At 44.8% G+C, this 25,086-nt stretch overlaps 2 protein-coding genes across 5 annotated transcripts in view; one reads left to right on the plus strand and one right to left on the minus strand.

Annotated features, from left to right (window-relative positions):
• LOC148500904 (uncharacterized) lies at positions 1 to 21,121 on the minus strand. 4 transcript variants are annotated; one of them, XM_088451189.1, is made up of 5 exons: positions 21,086 to 21,121; positions 3,185 to 3,375; positions 2,457 to 2,532; positions 989 to 1,086; positions 1 to 843 (listed from the first exon to the last, which is right to left on the minus strand). In XM_088451189.1, exons 3-5 carry the CDS (start codon positions 2,488 to 2,490, stop codon positions 1 to 3), a joined length of 975 nt encoding a protein of 324 aa, XP_088307315.1. In that variant the 5' UTR covers positions 2,491 to 2,532; positions 3,185 to 3,375; positions 21,086 to 21,121. The 4 variants fall into 4 exon arrangements, with proteins under 4 accessions (XP_088307315.1, XP_088307313.1, XP_088307314.1 ...); XM_088451187.1 differs by lacking the exon at positions 21,086 to 21,121 and adding an exon at positions 3,517 to 3,620; XM_088451188.1 differs by lacking the exons at positions 3,185 to 3,375; positions 21,086 to 21,121 and adding an exon at positions 3,119 to 3,146.
• Positions 11,805 to 25,086, plus strand: part of LOC148500905 (uncharacterized) — a 19,530-nt gene continuing 6,248 nt past the window's right edge. The window contains exon 1 of the mRNA XM_088451196.1: positions 11,805 to 11,958. Within this exon, the coding sequence (XP_088307322.1) occupies positions 11,805 to 11,958 (154 nt within the window). The remainder of the gene's footprint in view (positions 11,959 to 25,086) is intronic.

Raw genomic sequence — 25,086 nt, forward strand, 5'->3', positions numbered from 1 at the left:
TTACTCACCTCTGTTGATATCTGTAGAGATTTCCTCTTCCCTACACTGCTGCTCACCCATCACATACATCTCTTCTCCCTCAATATCTTCTGTGTTCATATCAGTCACATACGTCTCTTCTTCCTCTGTATCTTCTGCCTTCATATCAGTCACATAAGTCTCCTCTTCTCCCTCTATATCTTCTACCTTTATACCTCTATATCTTTCTCCCTCTATATCTTCTACATATGTCTCCTCTTCTCCCTCTATATCTTCTACCTTTATATCAGTCACATACGTCTCTTCTCCCTCTATATCTTCTGCCTTCATACCAGTCACATACGTTTCTTCTTCTTCCTCTGTATCTTCTTCCTTCATATCAGTCACATATGTCTCTTCTTCTCCCTCTGTATCTTCTACCTTTATATCAGTCACATATGTCTCCTCTTCTCCCTCTATATCTTCTACCTTTATATCAGTCACATACGTCTCTTCTCCCTCTATATCTTCTGCCTTCATAACAGTCACATACGTCTCTGTATCTTCTTCCTTCATATCAGTCACATATGTCTCCTCTTCTCCCTCTATATCTTCTGCCTTCATATCAGTCACATACGTATCTCCTTCTTCCTCTGTATCTTCTTCCTTCATATCAGTCACATACATCTCTTCTTCTCCCTCTGTATCTTCTACCTTTATATCAGTCACATATGTCTCCTCTTCTCCCTCTATATCTTCTACCTTTATATCAGTCACATACGTCTCTTCTTCCTCTGTATCTTCTGCCTTCATATCAGTCACATACGTCTCTTCTTCCTCTGTATCTTCTGCCTTGATATCAGTCACATACGTCTCCTCTTCTCCCTAACAAAACATAATAAAACAGAATAAAAATGTCAGATTTCATTAAATCACAATAAGTAGATTTGTGGTTAATAAGATACAGCTTCTCTACACATCATATAGTGAGTCACTGTGGTATATTGGTGAGACCATAAATCCCACCTACCTGATGCTCCTGTGGGATCCTGTGATTCTCCGCTGTACAATCCTGGGAATAAAGAGGAGGGGGACATATCTCTGGGGTCTTTCTGTTACTGGATCCATCTGTAGGAGACACACAGTGACTGAGTACATTGTATATATGTGATTATCAGATGATGTGTATATTTTGCCTTCATACTACAGAAAATCTTGTATGTATTGTCTTTTTCCATTGCATCACATCAATCCACTTTAACCATTCTTTTAACAACTAATTCCAGCACCCTCTACTCACAAACCTCTCTTTATATATCACTTTTGGTGCTGCACTCATACATTAGCAGCACTGTTCTTTTATCTGTATTTTTGAACATTTAACAACTTTTATCCACACTGTCTATCTCACAGTCTCCACTCCAGTTTTCATCTCACTTATTACCTCATCCACAGCATGAACACCTTTTTTCAAACACCCCCCTTATTCAGTGTCCACATAATCCTCTACTTTATCCATCCCTATCCTCCCCTTCTTGTCTCCTCCACTTGCTGTTGCCCCTATTTTCTCTCATCAGTCTGCTTTCCAATCCTCTGCTTCTTTCCCCCACCTTTCCTGTTCCTCCACTCTCAACAACCTCCTTCCCTCCATGGCCTTGCTACCCCACCACTAAGACCCATTCCATCCTGGTTCTGCCTGACACCTCCAGGACTGCCAAGAGAAATTCTGGGCCTGGATACAGCAACATCCTGTGGGACCACAGCATGTTGGGCATGGCTGCACCCATTTGTGGGTGGGTCTAGTATGTGAGATGCACCCAGTCACAGGAGCATGGCATAGCACCCAGCAGCTGGGACTAAAGTATTCACTATTGTATTAGGATGGCAGGAGCTGCATTTTTAGAAAGATGTATTTAGATGCTAAAATGCAACACAAAAAAATTACAGTGCTATAACTTTATTTTGTACATCTCTCATGTAAATAACACATAAACTAAATCTATTTTCTGTCATAGAAATAGATGAAGGACTTAATTTTGACATAACATCAGGTTATCTTAAACACACGCATTCCGCAGCACATATCCTAACCCACTGCTCCATGCTCCTTCCTCACTATCTACCCCTCTGTGTCGCCCCTGTCTGTAAACCCCTCCCCTTTAGAATGTAAGCTCTCACGAGCAGGGCCTTCGCCCCTCACATGCTTCTCCGCCCATAACTTATAGTATCATTTACTCCTAACTCCCCAGTCGGCACCCAACATTTGGTGGCTGAGGCCCAGCTGCTTGTGTTATGCAGCTAAGCTATGTGTATTACCATGTCCTTGTCCTGCATTGCTTTGTATTACTATTAACTGTTTTTCTTGTGTCGTCACTTATGTACTGTGTAAGGCGCTGCGGAACCTATGTGGCGCCATATAAATAAAGGGTAATAATGATAATAATAGGGGGCCCCCATAGCTATTCTCCCCTGTATAAAGAATGACAGTCTCCTCTTACCCAGTGATGTGAGGGGCCGGTGATTCTCCATCATCACATCCTTGTACAGACCCCTGTGTTCCTCTATATACTCCTCCTGCATGGAGACATAGACAGTGACATCCTGACACCTTATAGGAACCTGACACACACAATGATACAGTCATCACCCAGACACATCCCCTGGTGTTACTGTATAATGTCCCATTCCCAGCAGTCACCTCTCCAGTCATCACCCAGACACATCCCCTGGTGTTACTGTATAATATCCCATTCCCAGCAGTCACCTCTGCAGTCATCACCCAGACACATCCCCTGGTGTTACTGTATAATGTCCCATTCCCAGCAGTCACCTCTCCAGTCATCACCCAGACACATCCCCTGGTTTTACTGTATAATGTCCCATTCCCAGCAGTCACCTCTCCAGTCATCACCCAGACACATACCGTGGTGTTACTGTATAATGTCCCATTCCCAGCAGTCACCTCTCCATTCATCACGCAGACACATTCCCTGGTGTTACTGTATAATGTCCCATTACCAGCAGTCACCTCTCCAGTCATCACCCACACACATCCCCTGGTGTTACTGTATAATATCCCTTTCCCAGCAGTCACCTCTCCAGTCATCACCCAGACACATCCCCTGGTGTTACTGTATAATATCCCATTCCCAGCAGTCACCTCTCCGGTCATCACCCAGACACATCTCCTGGTGTTACTGTATAATGTTCCATTCCCAGCAATCACCTCTGTAGTCAGCAGCTGAATGATCTTGTTGGTGAGTTCCAGAATCTTCTGGTAATTGTGTCTCTCATGTATCAGTGAGTGAGGTGGAGGCACCGTGATGGGGCTCTGGGTCCTGCTCAGTCTTCCTGACACACGAGGATGGCTGCTGGGTGTCTCACACTCACGGATGTCTTCTTCACTACTGTGTAATCCTGTGTAATGGGGGATACACCAAATATCACTGCATACACTACCAGATCCCCTCACCTCCCCAGTCATGTGCCAGTTATATTAATATAGATTTAAGTAATGTATATAAGTGATGTCACTGTGACACTCCCAGACACACTCACCTCCCCAGACATGTCCATGTATTACTATAGATATAAGTGATGTCACTGTGACACTCCCAGATCCGATCACCTCCCCAGTCATGTCCCTGTATTATTACTATCGATATAAGTGATGTCACTATGACACTCCCAGATCCCCTCACCCTCCCCAGTCATGTCCATGTATTACTATAGGTATAAGTGATGGCACTGTGACACTCCCAGATCGCCTCACCCCCCCGAGTCATGTCCATGAATTACTATAGATATAAGTGATGTCACTGTGACACTCCCAGATCTCCTCAACTCCCCAGTCATGTCTCTGTATTATTACTACAGATATAAGTGATGTCACTGTGACACTCCCAGATCCCCTCACCTCCCCAGTCATGTCATTGTATTATTACTATAGATATAAGTGATGTCACTGTGACACCCCCAGATCCCCTCACCTCCCCAGTCATGGCATTGTATTATTACTATAGATATAAGTGATGTCACTGTGACACCCCCAGATCCCCTCACCTCCCCAGTCATGTTCCTGTAATATTACTATAGATATGTGTTATCACTGTGACACTCCCAGACCATCTCACCTCCCCAGTCAGGTCCCTGTATTACTACTATAGATATGTGATGTCACTGTGATACTCCCAGACACACTCACCTCCCCAGACATGTCCATGTATTACTATAGATATAAGTGATGTCACTGTGACACTCCCAGATCCCCTCACCCTCCCCAGACATGTCCATGTATTACTATAGATATAAGTGATGTCACTGTGACACTCCCAGATCCCCTCACCCTCCCCAGTCATGTCCATGCATTACTATAGGTATAAGTGATGGCACTGTGACACTCCCAGATCCCATCACCCCCCCAAGTCATGTCCATGAAATACTATAGATATAAGTGATGTCACTGTGACACTCCCAGATCCCCTCAACTCCCCAGTCATGTCCCTGTATTATTACTATAGATATAAGTGATGTCACTGTGACACTCCCAGATCCCCTCACCTCCCCAGTCATGTCACTGTATTATTACTATAGATATAAGTGATGTCACTGTGACACTCCCAGATCCCCTCACCTCCCCAGTCATGTCATTGTATTATTACTATAGATATAAGTGATGTCACTGTGACACCCCAAGATCCCCTCACCTCCCCCAGTCATGTCACTGTATTATTACTATAGATATAAGTGATGTCACTGTGACACTCCCAGATCCCCTCACCTCCCCAGTCATGTCATTGTATTATTACTATAGATATAAGTGATGTCACTGTGACACTCCCAGATCCCATCAATCTCCCCAGTCATGTCCATGTATTACTATAGATATAAGCAATGGCACTATGACACTCCCATATTCCCTCACCTCCCCAGTCATGTCCCTGTATTATTACATAGATATGTGATGTCACTGTGACACTCCCAGATCCCTCTCACCTCCCCAATCATGACCCGGTATTATTACTATAGATATAAGTGATGTCACTGTGAGACCCCCAGATCCCCTCACCTCCCCAGTCATGTCCCTGTATTATTACTATAGATATAAGTGATGTCACTGTGACACTCCCAGATCCCCTCACCTCCCCAGTCATGACCTGGTATTATTACTATAGATATAAGTGATGTCCCTGTGACACTCCCAGATCCTCTCACCTCCCCAGTCATGTCCCTGTATTATTACTATAGATATAAGTGATGTCCCTGTGATACGCCCAGATCCTCTCACCTCCCCAGTCATGTCCCTGTATAATTACTATAGATATAAGTGATTTCACTGTGACACTCCCAGATCCCCTCACCTCCCCAGTCATGACCTGGTATTATTACTATAGATATAATTGATGTCACTGTGACACTCCCAGATCCCCTCACCTCCCCATTCATGTCCCTGTATTATTACTATAGATATAAGTGATGTCAATGTGACACTCCCAGATCCGATCACCTCCCCAGTCATGTCCCTGTAGTATTATAGATATAAGTGATGGCACTGTGATACTCCCAGATTCCCTCACCTCCCCAGTCATGTCCCTGTATTATTACTATAGATATAAGTGATGTCACTGTGACACTCCCAGATGCCCTCACCTCCCCAGTCATGTTCCTGTAATATTACTATAGATATGTGTTATCACTGTGACACTCCCAGACCATCTCACCACCCCATTCATGTCCCAGTATTACTACTATAGATATAAGTGACGTCACTGTGACACCCCCAGATCCCCTCACCTCCCCAGCCTTGACCTGGTAGTATTACTATAGATATAAGTGATGTCATTGTGACACTCCCAGATCCCCTCACCTCCCCAGTCAGGTCCCTGTAGTACTATAGATATAAGTGATGGCACTGTGATACTCCCAGACCATCTCACCTCCCCAGTCATGGCCCTGTATTATTACTATAGATATAAGTGATGTCACTGTGACACTCCCAGATCCCATCACTCCCCCCAGTCATGTCCATCTATTACTATAGATACAAGTGATGGCACTATGACACTCCCATATTCCCTCACCTCCCCAGTCATGACCCGGTATTATTACTATAAATATAAGTGATGTCACTGTGAGACCCCCAGATCCCCTCACCTCCCCAGTCATGTCCCTGTAGTACTATAGATATAAGTGATGGCACTGTGATACTCCCAGACCATCTCACCTCCCCAGTCATGTCCCTGTATTATTACTATAGATATAAGTGATGTCCCTGTGACACTCCAAGATCCTCTCACCTCCCCAGTCATGTCCCTGTATAATTACTATAGATATAAGTGATGTCACTGTGACACTCCCAGACACCCTCACCTCTCCAGTCAGCAGGTAGATGATCTCCAGGGTGAGATTTAGGATCTGATTCAGAGGTGCTCGCTGTTTGCGAGTGCTCGCTCTGAATCAGAGCAGAGGGGTTTTTTTTGAACCAGCCTGCTCGCTAAGCTGTGGGTGTGACCGGACGCCTTACGCCTGGGCCGGCCCTGGTCACGGGTCAGCGCTCTTGGACTCCCACTCACCGTCAGTGACTGCCTGTCACTGACTCCGCCCACTGCACCGTGGGCGTTTAACGATGCTGCCACCACCAAACTCTACCATCGGCGTTTGGAACCGCTTCTGCTGCGTTTGATTAGCTGCGAACACACCTCCTCTTTGGTGTCGGCTGTTCCCACCTGAGCCCTCGCAATGGACCAGGTCTGCACGGTAGCTTGGCAGAGGGTTTGAACTTGGAGACGCTGAGCTCTTACCCAGAACAGCTGGAGCACGGAATAGCGTTTGGTGCAATTCTACTGGTCGCAGGATTGAGGCAACTGAAGCAAAGGCAAACAGTGTTTTATTGCTCAATGTCTTAAAAAAGACCCTCCCTTCGGATTGAAGGGGAATATCAGCATACAATACAAGATCTTACAGGAATCAAACAGCAGGTCTTCTCCACACAGGATTGTCAAAGATGTACAACTACAGGTCTCACAGACCCTCTTTTTATGTCACTCTAATACACATTTCCACATGGGGGTAAGCCTGCCCTGTGGTTTCCAACCAATCATCATAAGTGCATGACCTGTGCATGTGCTAGCCACATGCATGTTTAACATTGTCCCTTATGGACAGGGGGGAGCGGTCACTCCCCTGAGCCTGAGACTACCTGGTGTTTTGGTCACCGCCCAGGAGTCAGCTCGTCTAGAGCCGGGGGGAGGTTTCCCTCCAAAATCCTACTTCCAGGAATCTGCTAAGGGACCATGCCAACTACCTTTGCCTGAATCTGAGCTCCAGAGGTCGGTAAGCTGGGTTCCCAGGCAGGGTTTCCTGGCCATGGAAGGGAAGCGATTTGAAGCTCCCTAAACCCACTTAGCTGGCTGCCTTAGCCAGCTCCCTATGCACCCCTCATACCACTTCCAGGCATGAGGCTGCATAGGGGAACATTTTATTTCCCTAGGGTAGAGGCTGGGGAACTCAGCAGCCCACAGAGAGCTCCGGATCCCCCTGGACCTTCACAGACCACAGGTAAGGGCATTTTCTTAAATTATACATTTAAAATTATACATTACACATATACGTTTTATGCTTTTACATATACACCAAGCCTATGCCCTGCATCAGACTTTACACACTGCAGCACTGTAGCCCAGGACCTGCAGTCCGGGCTCAGTGCTGCACAAATCATTTTGAATATATTTATATTTCTTTATTACTTTTTACACTGCCCAGCGCTCAGCACTGGGTTCCCCTAGCCCTGCAGTCCCGGACTGCTGGGGCTCTCTCTGTGGTCTGCTCACAGCGCTGGGGGTCCAGGGAGCTCGATGTCCCTGTCCCCCAGCGTGCATTTGTCCCGGCTGCAGCGGCTTCCTGGAGCGCTGGGGCGCCGGGAGTGCTGCTCCCAGTCCCCAGCACACAGCCCTGCCGACTCCGGAGGTGGCCCGTGGGCTGTAGCAGAACACACAGCCCTCCGGCGCCTACCACCTTGCTGGGTAGCTGGGGTGGCGGGAGCTGCGCTCCCAGTCCCCAGCAGTCGGCACCCAGCCCTGCCCTCCACTGCCTGGCCGCAGTAAGCAGCCGGCACGGAGGGACCAGCGGCGTCCCTGTGGAGCTGGGACGCCGGGAGTCACACTCCCGGGTCCCAGCGTGGAGCGCAGAGCAGCTCCCTGCTCTTTATTCTGTGAAGCTGGGGTGCCGGGAGCCAGGCTCCCGGTCCCCAGCGTTAGGCCGTCCTGTCGCTCTGCCGCAGCCGCCGGAGATGATCCGGTGCTGCGGCGCCAACATATAGCCCCCACCCCCGGTGCAGTATGCCGGGGGGTTAATACGTTGCCACGGCAACGTAAAACACTCGGCGCCTACCCCCGGTAACATTTAAAAGAGGGCGCTTAGCGCCGATAGTTCATTAAAAAGAAATGGCGCAGCAGCACAGGGGGTTAACCCCTTCAGTGCCGCAGCAGCCATTAACCACGTGTGGCCGGCCTCCGGCCACATAGGGTCTCAGCACTCGCAATGCCAAGTGAACTTCCTACTCTATTATGCTCTGTTATGAATGATGTCAGTAGGGCCGCCCACAAACGGCAGGCGTTCCTTCAGGAACACCTCCGTTTGTGCAGCCACCCCCCCTACCCGCCTACAAAACAGGGCAAGCTGTCGATCAACATCGAAAGCAGCCACTTTTTTTTGCGAGCTCCAGAGCGAGTGAAGTTTGCAGTCGCTCCGGGGCTCGCACGCCGTGCATGCGCACTGGGCCACCATTGACCCGCTTGCAAGCCCTATGCACTCATGAGCGAGTCTGAATCAGGCCCCTAGTATTTTGTTGGTCCTGTGACTCCTGTCCATATCCATCCTTAGTAATCAGTGATTTATACATGACACTTCTAACCCTCACGTTATTTCTAGTAAAGACTCTTCTCTGGTTCTTCACTGTCCAATTGTCTAGGAGTAAATATAGTATAATAAATATCAGAGTACGTGTAACATATTCAAACAGGAAACACTGAGTAAACATTTAGCTCTCCTCTTCCCTGATCCATATCACACACCTGATACACACAGGTCACACTAATATCACACACCTGATACACACTGATAACTCACACCTGATACACACTGATCACTATACACAGGTCACACACCTGATACACACTGATCACTATACACAGGTCACACACCTGATACACACTGATCACTATACACAGGTCACACACCTGATACACACTGATCACTATACACAGGTCACACTGATATCACACACCTGATACACACTGATCACCATACATAGGTCACACACCTGATAACCAGTGATTACTACACATAGTATAATATACACAAGTACACAACACCATATGATAAGATATTTCCCCAGGCCAGACCCCTCACAGCCCACCCACCTTTTCCTCCTCATTCCACCCTCAGGTCATTCTCCCCAGTAACCTAGGATAAAGTCTCTGCCCCCATCATCTCACCCTACTTCTCTGCTCCCCCTCCCCCATTATACACCCTCCGATAGCGCACCACATCTCCCAGCCCAGCCTCTCTCCCCCACTACTGCCCTATTCCTCTGTCTCCTAATATCTGGGCGACTTGTGTACAATCACCCATCTTATTTTCTCTGCTCCCGCATCTGCAGTAATAGGATTTTGGTACTCAATCTGTCTCTAAATCCTGTTACATACATCTAAAAAACCTAGCCAAAATTCGACCATATTTTACGCAAGACACTGCAAAAACTCTAATACACGCACTCATTATTTCCCGCATTGACTATTGCAATAGTCTCCTTAATGGTCTTCCCAAAAACAGGCTCTCCCCACTACAATCCATTTTGAATGCAGCTGCGAGGTTGATCTTTCTCACCAAACGTTCAGTGTCTGCTGATCCACTCTGTCAGTCCCTCCATTGGCTGCCGGTCTTCTACCGTATTCAATTTAAAATACTTACACTCACTCATAAAGCTATTAACCAAACCACACCAACATACATCTCTTCACTTATCTCAAAATATCTTCCAACCCGACATCTCCGCTCAGCACAAGATCTGCGTCTCTCATCCCCGTGCATTACTTGTTCCCATGCATGGTTACAGGACTCTTTTCGGGCTGCACCCACCCTGTGGAATGCCCTCCCACGCACAATAAGACTTTCCACTAGTTTCCAAACATTCAAGCGTTCTCTGAAAACTCACCTCTTCAGACAAGCTTATCAGATTCCAGGACCGCCCACCTAACCTTTTATAGCTCCCTATCTAACTCTCTTATAGTAAACACCTATCACATCTTCTCTTTCATCAATTTAACATCCTCCTAACCCTAGGCCAACTTTCCAGTGTGACTGGATTATACAGCCCCCCAAGAAAATCTGCAATTGGGCTGGACCAATTTGCAATATATAGCACCTATCCTTGTGTATCAACACCTATTTCCCTATAGATTGTAAGCTTGTGAGCAGGGCCCTCTTACCCTTATGTATGTCATGTATGTATGTATTTTACAACCCAGTATAATGTTAATGTTGATTAAAATTGTAAAGCGCAACGGAATTTGCTGTGCTATATAAGAAACTGTTAATAAATAAATAATAATACTTACCGATAAATCCCTTTCTCCGATTCCATAGGGGACACTGGCGACTGAAGACAGTGTGTATAGGCGGTGCTAAGTGGAGCTGGCACTTTAAATTTCAAGAAGTGTCACTAGCCCCTCCCCCCCTATACCCCCCTCCAAGCCCCAGTCTAAGAAAACTGTGCCGGTGGGGAGCGGAGAAAAAGCAAATGGAAGAGGAGGCGAAGCAGAACATAAGATAAGAACAGAACATAAGATAAGGTTGAAATAACAGTAACACAACCAGAGACATAAAACTGTTCACTAATAGTCATAACATAAAAAGATCCCAACCCTGATATGAACAAACAGCGCAGGGTGGGTGTCCAGTGTCCTCTATGGAATCGGAGAAAGGGATTTATCATTGAGCACCAAAACCCTGTTTTATCCTTCATCCACTAGGGGACATTGGAGGCTAAAGACAGTGGGGACATCCCAGAGCTTCCATTACGGGCAGGAAAGCGCTGAGAACCCTGCAAAACAGACCGGCCATACTGCGCTGCAGAGGCCACAAACATTTAAAATCTCTAAAAAATAATAAAGGTATGCCGGCCAGACCAAGTAGCCTCTTTACAAAGAAACTCCATGGATAAACCCCGCGAGCAGCCACCCACGTGGAACCGACTGAGCGAGAGGATTGCTCGGTAATGGAAAAAAAAGGCGGAGGCTCCCTAGATGATGCCATAACCGCCTGTCTGAAGGTCAGACAATTCCAGCAGGCCAGCGACAGTTTTGAGGATGGTTAGCCAGGACGAACAGCATCATACAAAACAATTAGAGTGTCTGTTTTACGTATAGCTGCAGTCCTGTCCACAGAAATATGAACACCCTAACAGTTAAGGGTCTAGAGCAAAGGTGAATCTTGTGGAAGAACCAGTACCACAAATGGTTGGAGTCTGGAAAGCCGAAATCACCCTTGGAACAAAGTCCAATGTTGTACGGAGTTCCACTCTATCCTCATGAAAAACCAAGTCTGGAGGACGACAGGATAGAACTCCAAGTATTCCAGCACCCTCCCTGCTAAGGCCGGAGCGAGAAGAAGTGAAACTTGAAAGAAATTACCTATGTGGACATTGTAAAGCTTGTAACTACATGAAAAAGACCAAAAATGACATGGACAGGTATGGACATATCAACACGATAAAGGGATATATCAACTGTAATACCCTAGGTGTGATATATTGTTTGGAATGTGAATGCAATTAAAGATATATAGGGATGACCAGTAGGAAATTGAAGCAAAGGATATTAGAACATGTGAGAAATATCAGGAACGCTGAGAAAGACAAAACCAAAATGAAACAGTTCACCAGCGTGGCTCGTCATTTTCTGATGGAACATGGAGACAATCCAGAAGGCCTGAAGGCTTTTGGTATGGAAAAGGTACTATTGGGGAATAGAGGAGGAGATTTGAAGAAAACAGCACAAAGAGAAACAAAGATGATCTATATGATGAATACAATCATCCCTAATGGACTGAACGAAAATAATAACAATACAGTCTTTTTGGATTAATAATGAAACATGTATCCCCCCCTATGAAATGGGGATTAGAGTATTATTCCTATTCTTTACATATATGTGGGAATCCATTACCCATGTGTACTCAATAAAAGATCTGCAATATTTTGATATAACTCAGAGTATTAGAACACATGGTAGAATTATTTATTTGACACTTTCACACCATATTCTCACTAGCAACACTTTACCTAAGGGACACTGTACCTCATTCAGAGTTGGTCGTTGCGGCCGCACGGTCGTACGCCACCGATGTTCGCTAAACTGCGCATGCATAAAATTCTCAATGCGCGTGCGCAAACTAGCTGTTACAAACGAAAATATCTCTCTCCTTGAACTTGGCCAGGTCGTTAGTTTGAGTGACAGGATGAGGCGTTTGTGGGTGGTAACAGGGGAAGGTGCTTGTGAACGGGGGAGTGGAGATCCGAACGCAAGCGTACCTGACTTTGCAAATGGCGTTTTATGGGAGTGCATAATTAACAAAGTAGTGTCATAGCACACGTGACATGGGAGGTTTTTACACTGATTTGATCGTAGAGCTTGAGAGGGTATGGTCAACCTTAAGCTCTACGACCAGTTCCGATGGTTCCCGATGGTCTCGATTAATCCTTATATGCCCGGAGATGACGTGTAATGCGAACAAGAAGGGGGGCGTATTTCTTGTCTTACGGCCGCATCCTCCCCTTGGTCGTCCAGCTAACGATCCCATCTTAACGACGCAACTTGCGAGTGCATCATTTGCATATCCGGCCCCTTTTCCCTTACGATTGTGCGGCCGCAACGACAGACTCTTTATGAGGTCCACTATTTTATAATAGATCATTATACCCATATAGATATAGGAGTATATACCTTCACACTATTGTAGTTTTCCAATTCTATTCTCACACCAAGCACTTACATAGGTCTAATAACTCTATGCTTTTATAATACACCACCATTACTATTCAATATGTTCATGTTACTCAGCACTTATAGACAGTTTCGGATAATTAACACTAAATACGAATATGTTCAAATGATAATTTAATTTTTGCACTAGAATTATTTTATTATATTTTTTATGAGTTTTTTCACTTCTTTTCACTGAACCAATATTTTTTTTTAAAAAGTATAAACTATATTATTGCACATATTAATCACAATAAATCAATATTATTTTTAGTATATTTATATATAGTGGATTTCTTGTAATGAACACTCAGTTTACATATGATTTTATTTCAATATTTATTGCATTATACCAGCAGTTTTTTCCTAATAGACACTCACTGTAAATATGATTTGATTGTAATATCCATTATATCATACCAGTTTCCTACATTATTTTATTTAATATTAGCAATATTAGTAACAATAAGCAACTGTATAACTAAAAAACGTAACTATCATAACTAACTCATAAACCTTTATAGAATTTTTATATTCAATAATGGAACCGGATTTCCATGAAAACCAAAGGAGGAAACCCTTCGACACACCCCCTAGCAACAGTTACTATGTCCTTGAGGTAGTTAAACCCAGCTAAGATGGCAACTCGGCTTGCCCTGAGGAAGCCGGACATCCGGCGAAATACGTATCGGCATACTGCTGAATCACCAATAGATGGTGCACATGTATAGTGAACCTATCTGTATGACCGCGCAATAACAGCGCATAAGTCCAGAGCACGCGGGACTTAATGAGAAGCGGCGGCGGGCAGTGTCAGATCCACGAGGCTGCTCTCACACACGGCAAGAATAGCCGCAGATAGGGTAGGGGAATTATTAGCGGTGGGAAATGTCAGACCCACGGCCGCATTCCCACACTTTTTATGTTAGTAATAGGAAGGGGGATCAATACACAAGCGGGGTATAATGTCCGCAATCCCTGAATGACATATTAAAGAAATCATTAATTTGTTTATCATCTCCCCCCATCATGTTTTATATCTTCCTATAAACTGCCTTAGAAATAGGATACAGTTACACTAACATTATATCTGGAGCCCAGTAACATTGAAACAACATCAGTTTACAAAGTTACATTTGTTCTGTCTTTGGAAGAGACAGTACAGCCTAAACCACATAGGTGGATCATACCATCATTATATGTTATATAAGGACCTTAATTAATACAGAGCAATTGATAACAAAAGAGTGATTCAGCAAAATGGTTTATGAAGCATATTATTAGTACATAATTTCGACTCTTATAGCACTTTCTTTACTATTTGCGGTTTTAATTTTTGTCCGTGAGCTTAATAAATAGGTTAATAAAAGTTATATTTTAATATTATCTAGGAGTCAATATCTCACACTACAGGTACTTTCTTTTCTGATTCCTACCAGGAGAGGTATATTATTAACTCCACCGACTCCAGAGGTTCAACCAGAGGAGACTGTAAGAGGAAAAGTACGAGATGGAAATCCCATGGAGCCATAGGAGGAACAAAGGGTGGATGAAACCGAATCACACCATGAGGGAAAAGCTGTCGCTCCGAGCTTCTTCTGAAAGAAAACCGTCAGAGCTATATATAAAGTGAGTATATTACGTTACTTTATAAAGTCATATGAGTCCTTTCATCCAAATGGATTTAGTCACATAGTACACCTTCTTCTTCAGTGAAGATCATTTTTCTCTCATGAATGCAGATAAATCCGAAAGATTGAAGTCCCGGGGCTCCCTCTCGATTCGCAATCTCTGCCAGGTACCGTCTCCATACTAAACAGTCACTTTGCCACGCCAACATGTTTCTACCCGTGCTTGGGTCTTTTTCAAGGCTGAATAGGCAAGTTACTCTTCTTGTGAACTAATGGTCCTTAAATACCCCCACCCACCAATCCAAAAGTTACATGCATAAATAGAATCACCTCCAGCTGTCTCCAAATGTTTATCCAATGGTATTCCACATTACCTAGGCACGTGATCAAGCCACCTAGGGTTGCTAGGATACGTAGGAACATAAACCGCACAATCACTGATATTACTGATCCGTTTAAATCAATCCCTGTATAGTTACATACAGCATTCAGAGATAATAATAGTAACAGGACACCACAGGCAGCTCCCCCTGTATAATAATAATAATAATAATAATAACAGGGCACCACATGCTTCTCCCCCTGTATAATAATAATATCCGGACACCACAGACTGCTCCTCCTGTATAATAATAATAATAGGACACCACAGGCTGCTGTTCCTGTATAATAATAATAATAATAATAATAACATGACACCACAGGCTGCTCCCCCTGTATAATAATAAAAATAACAAAAGGGCACCAGAGGCTTCTTTCCCTGTTTAATAATAACAGGGCACAACAGGCTACTCCTCCTGTATTATAAAAATAATAATAATAATAACAGGACATCACAGGCTGCTCCCCCTGTATAAAATAATAGTAACAACAGGACACCACAGGCTGCTCCCCCTGTATAAAATAATAGTAATAACAGGACACCACAGGCTGCTCCCCCTCTATAAAATAATAGTAATAACAGGACACCACAGGCTGCTCCCCCTGTATAAAAACAACAAAAGAAGTCTACAGACTGCTCCCTCTGAATAATAATAAAGGACACCACAGGCTGCTCCCTCTGTATAATAATCATAACAACAGGATACCACAGGTTGCTCCCGCTGTATAATAATAGTAATAACAAGACACCACAGGCTGCTCCCCTGTATAATAATAGTAACAGGACACCACAGGCTGCTCCTCCTGTATAATAATAGTAACAGGACACCACAGGCTGCTCCCCCTATATAATAATAACAGGACACCACAGGATGCTCCCCCTGTATAATAATCGTAATAACAGGACACCACAGGCTGCTCCCCCTGTATAATAATAGTAATAACAGGACACCACAGGCTGCTCCCCCTGTATAATAATAGTAATAACAGGACACCACAGGCTGCTCCCCTGTATAATAATAGTAACAGGACACCACAGGCTGCTCCTCCTGTATAATAATAGTAACAGGACACCACAGGCTGCTCCCCCTATATAATAATAACAGGACACCACAGGATGCTCCCCCTGTATAATAATCGTAATAACAGGACACCACAGGCTGCTCCCCCTGTATAATAATAGTAATAACAGGACACCACAGGCTGCTCCCCCTGTATAATAATAGTAATAACAGGACACCACAGGCTGCTCCCCTTGTATAATAATAGTAATAACAGGACACCACAGGCTGCTCCCCTTTTATAATAATAGTAGAGACAGGACACTACAGGCTGCTCCCACTGTATAACAACAACAGAAGGACACTACAGACTGCTCCCTCTGAATAATAATAACAGGGCACCACATGCTTCTCCCCCTGTATAATAATAATATCCGGACACCACAGACTGCTCCTCCTGTATAATAATAATAATAGGACACCACAGGCTGCTGTTCCTGTATAATAATAATAATAATAATAATAATATGACACCACAGGCTGCTCCCCCTGTATAATAATAAAAATAACAAAAGGGCACCAGAGGCTTCTTTCCCTGTTTAATAATAACAGGGCACAACAGGCTACTCCTCCTGTATTATAAAAATAATAATAATAATAATAACAGGACATCACAGGCTGCTCCCCCTGTATAAAATAATAGTAATAACAGGACACCACAGGCTGCTCCCCCTGTATAAAATAATAGTAATAACAGGACACCACAGGCTGCTCCTCCTGTATAAAAACAACAAAAGAAGTCTACAGACTGCTCCCTCTGAATAATAATAATAAAGGACACCACAGGCTGCTCCCTCTGTATAATAATCATAACAACAGGATACCACAGGTTGCTCCCGCTGTATAATAATAGTAATAACAAGACACCACAGGCTGCTCCCCTGTATAATAATAGTAACAGGACACCACAGGCTGCTCCTCCTGTATAATAATAGTAACAGGACACCACAGGCTGCTCCCCCTATATAATAATAACAGGACACCACAGGATGCTCCCCCTGTATAATAATCGTAATAACAGGACACCACAGGCTGCTCCCTCTGTATAATAATCATAACAACAGGATACCACAGGTTGCTCCCGCTGTATAATAATAGTAATAACAAGACACCACAGGCTGCTCCCCTGTATAATAATAGTAACAGGACACCACAGGCTGCTCCTCCTGTATAATAATAGTAACAGGACACCACAGGTTGCTCCCCCTATATAATAATAACAGGACACCACAGGATGCTCCCCCTGTATAATAATCGTAATAACAGGACACCACAGGCTGCTCCCCTTGTATAATAATAGTAATAACAGGACACCACAGGCTGCTCCCCCTGTATAATAATAGTAATAACAGGACACCACAGGCTGCTCCCCTGTATAATAATAGTAACAGGACACCACAGGCTGCTCCTCCTGTATAATAATAGTAACAGGACACCACAGGCTGCTCCCCCTATATAATAATAACAGGACACCACAGGATGCTCCCCCTGTATAATAATCGTAATAACAGGACACCACAGGCTGCTCCCCCTGTATAATAATCGTAATAACAGGACACCACAGGCTGCTCCCCCTGTATAATAATAGTAATAACAGGACACCACAGGCTGCTCCCCTTGTATAATAATAGTAATAACAGGACACCACAGGCTGCTCCCCTTTTATAATAATAGTAGAGACAGGACACTACAGGCTGCTCCCACTGTATAACAACAACAGAAGGACACTACAGACTGCTCCCTCTGAATAATAATAACAGGGCACCACATGCTTCTCCCCCTGTATAATAATAATATCCGGACACCACAGACTGCTCCTCCTGTATAATAATAATAATAGGACACCACAGGCTGCTGTTCCTGTATAATAATAATAATAATAATATGACACCACAGGCTGCTCCCCCTGTATAATAATAAAAATAACAAAAGGGCACCAGAGGCTTCTTTCCCTGTTTAATAATAACAGGGCACAACAGGCTACTCCTCCTGTATTATAAAAATAATAATAATAATAACAGGACATCACAGGCTGCTCCCCCTGTATAAAATAATAGTAATAAGAGGACACCACAGGCTGCTCCCCCTGTATAAAATAATAGTAATAACAGGACACCACAGGCTGCTCCTCCTGTATAAAAACAACAAAAGAAGTCTACAGACTGCTCCCTCTGAATAATAATAATAAAGGACACCACAGGCTGCTCCCTCTGTATAATAATCATAACAACAGGATACCACAGGTTGCTCCCGCTGTATAATAATAGTAATAACAAGACACCACAGGCTGCTCCCCTGTATAATAATAGTAACAGGACACCACAGGCTGCTCCTCCTGTATAATAATAGTAACAGGACACCACAGGCTGCTCCCCCTATATAATAATAACAGGACACCACAGGATGCTCCCCCTGTATAATAATCGTAATAACAGGACACCACAGGCTGCTCCCTCTGTATAATAATCATAACAACAGGATACCACAGGTTGCTCCCGCTGTATAATAATAGTAATAACAAGACACCACAGGCTGCTCCCCTGTATAATAATAGTAACAGGACACCACAGGCTGCTCCTCCTGTATAATAATAGTAACAGGACACCACAGGTTGCTCCCCCTATATAATAATAACAGGACACCACAGGATGCTCCCCCTGTATAATAATCGTAATAACAGGACACCACAGGCTGCTCCCCTTGTATAATAATAGTAATAACAGGACACCACAGGCTGCTCCCCCTGTATAATAATAGTAATAACAGGACACCACAGGCTGCTCCCCTGTATAATAATAGTAACAGGACACCACAGGCTGCTCCTCCTGTATAATAATAGTAACAGGACACCACAGGCTGCTCCCCCTATATAATAATAACAGGACACCACAGGATGCTCCCCCTGTATAATAATCGTAATAACAGGACACCACAGGCTGCTCCCCCTGTATAATAATCGTAATAACAGGACACCACAGGCTGCTCCCCCTGTATAATAATAGTAATAACAGGACACCACAGGCTGCTCCCCTTGTATAATAATAGTAATAACAGGACACCACAGGCTGCTCCCCTTTTATAATAATAGTAGAGACAGGACACTACAGGCTGCTCCCACTGTATAACAACAACAGAAGGACACTACAGACTGCTCCCTCTGAATAATAATAACAGGGCACCACATGCTTCTCCCCCTGTATAATAATAATATCCGGACACCACAGACTGCTCCTCCTGTATAATAATAATAATAGGACACCACAGGCTGCTGTTCCTGTATAATAATAATAATAATAATATGACACCACAGGCTGCTCCCCCTGTATAATAATAAAAATAACAAAAGGGCACCAGAGGCTTCTTTCCCTGTTTAATAATAACAGGGCACAACAGGCTACTCCTCCTGTATTATAAAAATAATAATAATAATAACAGGACATCACAGGCTGCTCCCCCTGTATAAAATAATAGTAATAACAGGACACCACAGGCTGCTCCCCCTGTATAAAATAATAGTAATAACAGGACACCACAGGCTGCTCCTCCTGTATAAAAACAACAAAAGAAGTCTACAGACTGCTCCCTCTGAATAATAATAATAAAGGACACCACAGGCTGCTCCCTCTGTATAATAATCATAACAACAGGATACCACAGGTTGCTCCCGCTGTATAATAATAGTAATAACAAGACACCACAGGCTGCTCCCCTGTATAATAATAGTAACAGGACACCACAGGCTGCTCCTCCTGTATAATAATAGTAACAGGACACCACAGGCTGCTCCCCCTATATAATAATAACAGGACACCACAGGATGCTCCCCCTGTATAATAATCGTAATAACAGGACACCACAGGCTGCTCCCCCTGTATAATAATAGTAATAACAGGACACCACAGGCTGCTCCCCCTGTATAATAATAGTAATAACAGGACACCACAGGCTGCTCCCCTTTTATAATAATAGTAGAGACAGGACACTACAGGCTGCTCCCACTGTATAACAACAACAGAAGGACACTACAGACTGCTCCCTCTGAATAATAATAACAGGGCACCACATGCTTCTCCCCCTGTATAATAATAATATCCGGACACCACAGACTGCTCCTCCTGTATAATAATAATAATAGGACACCACAGGCTGCTGTTCCTGTATAATAGTAACAGGACAGCACATGCTGCTCCTCCTGAATAGTAATAGGACACCACATGCTACTCCCCATGTATAATAATAATAACAATAATAATAATATGACACCACAGGCTGCTCCCCCTGTATAATAATAATAAAAATAACAAAAGGGCACCAGAGGCTTCTTTCCCTGTTTAATAATAACAGGGCACAACAGGCTACTCCTCCTGTATTATAAAAATAATAACAGGACATCACAGGCTGCTCCCCCTGTATAAAATAATAGTAATAACAGGACACCACAGGCTGCTCCCCCTGTATAAAATAATAGTAATAACAGGACACCACAGGCTGCTCCCCCTGTATAATAATTGTAATAACAGGACACCACAGACTGCTCCCCCTGTATAATAATAGTAATAACAGGACACAACAGGCTGCTCCCCCTGTATAATAATAGTAATAACAGGACACCACAGGCTGCTCCCCCTGTATAATAATAATAGTACTAACAGGACACCACAGGCTGCTCCCCCTGTATAACAATAATAATAATAATAATAATAATAACAATAATAATAATAATAATTATAATAACAGGACACCACAGGCTGCCCCCCCTGTATAATAATAGTTAGAGGACACCACAGGCTGCTCCTCCTGTATAATAATAGTAATAACAGGACACCACAGGCTGCTCCCCCTGTATAATAATAATAACAGGACACCACAGGCTGCTCCCAGTGTACAGTATTGCATCACAGGCCGCTCCCGCTGTAAAGTAGGAAACAACAAGCTGTCAAGGACACCACAGGACACTCCCACTGTATAGTAGGACACCACAGGCTCCTCCCCTTGTATAGTAGGACACCATTACCTGCTGCTGCCGAGCACTTGACTCCACCGGCTCCGCCTGAATCAGGAATGTCTAAGACAAAATGGCAGCTGTGCCCTCGCCCCCTCTGCTCTGTTACTAGAAGACTATAAGAATATGGCCGCCGATCACTGTACATGAGGACACCATTATACTATAATATTTTTATTCTAGTGATGAAGTTGGGAGCAGCAGGTGGAGGTGGCTGCTTAGTTACAGGACGTCCTTTCTACTTTGCACCACCTGATTGGCTACTCGCTGCTGCCAATCACCGCACTGAGGCGAATGAGGCGAATGAGAGGATTGCGGTCACTATTAAAGATGGGCGGGACAGACAGTACCCATAGCTACAGGGAGATTAGATGGAAGGGGCGTGATTAACTTGAGGGGCGTTTCTTCAGAGAGCGGCCATTGCTGTGTCTGGCAGTAGGTAATGGTGTTTGCTATTTTTATACGGTAACTGCGACTATGGTGCTGCATTATCATCATACAGGTAGAGCAGGGTATGGTGTAATATATAATACTTGTGGAGCAGGCTTTAGTGGTCTGTTATTATAATACAGGTGACTCAGATTCCAGTCTCAGGTATAATATAGCTGTAGCAGTCTCTGGTGCTGCCTTACCATCAAGCGGGTAGATCAAACACCAGTGTTATATATAATACAGCTGGAGCAGACCCTGGTGTTACATATAATACAGGTGGAGCAGACCCTGGTGTTACATATAATACAGGTGGAGCAGACCCTGGTGTCACATATAATACAGATGGAGCAGACCCTGGTGTTACATATAATACAGCTGGAGCAGTCACTGCTCGGTAGGTAACAGACTATAGAGAAAGGGAGGTGTCCGGAGCACTCAGACCCCCCATACAGAACATATCAGCTGTAGCTGGCGGTCAGTACCCTCAGTAGGTGGTTATTAGTTACATATAATACAGGTGGAGCAGACCCTGGTGTTACATATAATACAGATGGAGCAGTCACTGCTCGGTGGGTAATAGACTATAGAGAAAGGGAGGTGTCCGGTGCACTCAGACCCCCCCCATACAGAAAGTATCAGCTGTAGCTGGCGGTCAGTACCCTCAGTAGGTGGTTATTAGTGTTACATATAGTACAGGTGGAGCAGACCCTAGTGTTACATATAATACAGGTGGAGCAGACCCTGGTGTTACTATAATACAGGTGGAGCAGTCACTGCTCGGTGGGTAACAGACTATAGAGAAAGGGAGGTGTCCGGAGCACTCAGACCCCCCATACAGAACGTAGCAGCTGTAGCTGGCGGTCAGTACCCTCAGTAGGTGGTTATTAGTGTGGAAGTGACAGAATACACAGAGAGACACCATAGTGTACACCGGGTGCTGTATAAGATGCACAGACGTCCTCTGTAATAGGCCCTGCTGAGTCCTCACCTGTCTGAGGCCTTCTTAGCTTTCTTTTCATTCCTCTAATTATCACCAACCTGTTTGCAGCCCCCTCTGCTCCCTGTACTTTCTCTCTTACTACCCTGTGTGTAGGGGACCAGCGTTTCCCAGCTCCAGTCCTCAGGGAGCCATGACAGTACATGTTTTCCAGGTCTCCTCACAAAATCACCAGTGAGATAATTATCACCACCTCTGGATCATTTAGATTGTGTCAGTCAGTAATGAAGGCACTAGTAAGGAGATATAGAAAACATGCCCTGTTAGGAATCCCTGGTGACTGGAGATGAGAAACACTGTTGTAGATCTTCAGTGCGAAAGGGATTATCCTCCAATAAATGCTTCAGCCTCTTCCCTATGCTACATACACATGGCTGGCAGGATTGTCACACATGTAACATACATCCTGGTAGGCTAACTGTGTAATCCAGCAGGACAGGGCGGCTGCACAGTCACAGACTGCTGACACTCAGTAATTATTACAGATGTGGGAGCAGAGAAAATAAGATGGGTGATTGTACACAAGTCGCCCAGATATTAGGAGACAGAGGAATAGGGCAGTAGTGGGGAAGAGAGGCTGGCTGGGAGATGTGGTGCACTATCGGAGAGCGTATAATGGTCGGAGAGCGTATAATGGGGGAGGGGGAGCAGAGAAAATAAGATGGGTGTTTGTACACAACACGCCCAGATATTAGGAGACAGAGGAATAGGGGAGTAGTGGGGGAGAGAGACTGGGCTATGTGGTGCACTATCGCAGGGTGTATAATGGGGGAGCAGAGAAAATAAGATGGGTGATTGTACACAAGTCGCCCAGATATTAGGAGACAGAGGAATAGGCAGTAGTGGGGGAGAGAGGCTGGGCTGGGAGATGTGGTGCGCTATCGGAGGGTTTATAATGGGGGAGGGGGGGCAGAGAAGTAGGGTAAGATGATGGGGGCAGAGACTTTATCCTAGGTTACTGGGGAGAATGACATGAGGGTGGAATGAGGGGGAAAAGGTGGGTGGGCTGTGAGGGATCTGACCTGGGGAAATATCTTGTCATATGGTGTTGTGTACTTGTGTATTTTATACTCTGTGTAGTAATCACTGGTTATCAGGTGTGTGACCTGTGTGTGGTGATCAGTGTGTATCAGGTGTGTGACCTGTGTATAGTGATCAGTGTGTATCAGGTGTGTGACCTGTGTATAGTGATCAGTGTGTATCAGGTGTGTGATATCAGTGTGACCTGTGTATAGTGATCAGTGTGTATCAGATGTGTAATATCAGTGTGACCTGTGTATATCAGGTGTGTGATATCAGTTTGACCTGTGTATAGTGATCAGAGGGCCTGATTCGGACCCGGTCGCAAGCGCTGAGCACTTGCAACCGGGTCGATGGTGGCCCAGAGCACATGCGCACGACGGAGCTGGCTCTGTCGAGCGCATGCGCATGACGGAGCCGACTCTGTCGTGCGAATGCGCGAGACCCGGGCACTCCGTCGCTCCGGGTCTTGCAACAAAGGGGGCAAGCTGTCGATGTTGAGTGACAGCTCGCCCCCTTTGGTGGGCGGGCCAGGGGGGTGGCTATCCAAACGGAGGCGTTCCCATGAGAACGCCTGTCGTTTGTGGGCGGCCCCACTGACATCACGAGTGATGTCAGTGGAGAGATTCCGGCTCTGTTAGAGCCGAAATCTCTCTGTGGCTTGCGGCCACGAGACCCTACCACAAGGGTCTCATCGCAAGCCCGATGGTCGCGATAGTCTTGACCATCGCGACCATCAACCTGCCACTCGCTATATCTGTGGGTGGTCACCCACAGCTATGCGAGCGGCCAGGAGGCCGCACAAAAAAAACAACTCCATGATTCAGAGCGAGCGCTCTTTCAGAGCGTCCGGCTCTGAATCAGGGCCAGTGTGTGATATGGCTCTGGATAGAGGAGGGCTTATTAGTTAATCAGTGTTTCCTGAATTAATATGTTACATGTACTCTGATATTTATTATATTTACTTTTAGACACGTGAGGAACACTAGAATCTTTACTAGAAGTCACGTAAGGGTGAGACCTGTCCTCTATAAATAACTGATCACTGAGGATGGACGTGGACAAAAGTCACATTACTGAGAGGATACTAAATCTCACGCTGGAGATCATATACATGCTGTCTGGGGAGGTGAAGGGTTCTGGGAGTGTCACAGTGACATCACTTATATCTATAGTAATAATACAAGAACATGACTGGGGAGGTGAGGGGATCTGGGAGTGTCACAGTGACATCACCTATATCTATAGTAATAATACAGGGACATGACTGGGGAAGGTGAGGGGATCTGGGAGTGTCACAGTGACATCACTTATATCTATAGTAATAATACAGGGACATGACTGGGGAGGTGAGAGGATCTGGGAGTGTCACAGTGACATCACTTATATCTATAGTAATAATACAGGGACATGACTGGGGAGGTGAGGGGAACTGGGAGTGTCACAGTGACATCACTTATATCTATAGTAATAATACAGGGACATGACTGGGGAGGTGAGGGGATCTGGGAGTGTCACTGTGTTATCACTTATATCTATAGTAATAATACAGGGACATGACTGG

The sequence above is a fragment of the Taudactylus pleione genome, unplaced genomic scaffold, assembly GCF_031769625.1.
Source record: "Taudactylus pleione unplaced genomic scaffold, aTauple2 ptg000540l, whole genome shotgun sequence".
Lineage (NCBI taxonomy): Eukaryota > Metazoa > Chordata > Amphibia > Anura > Myobatrachidae > Taudactylus > Taudactylus pleione.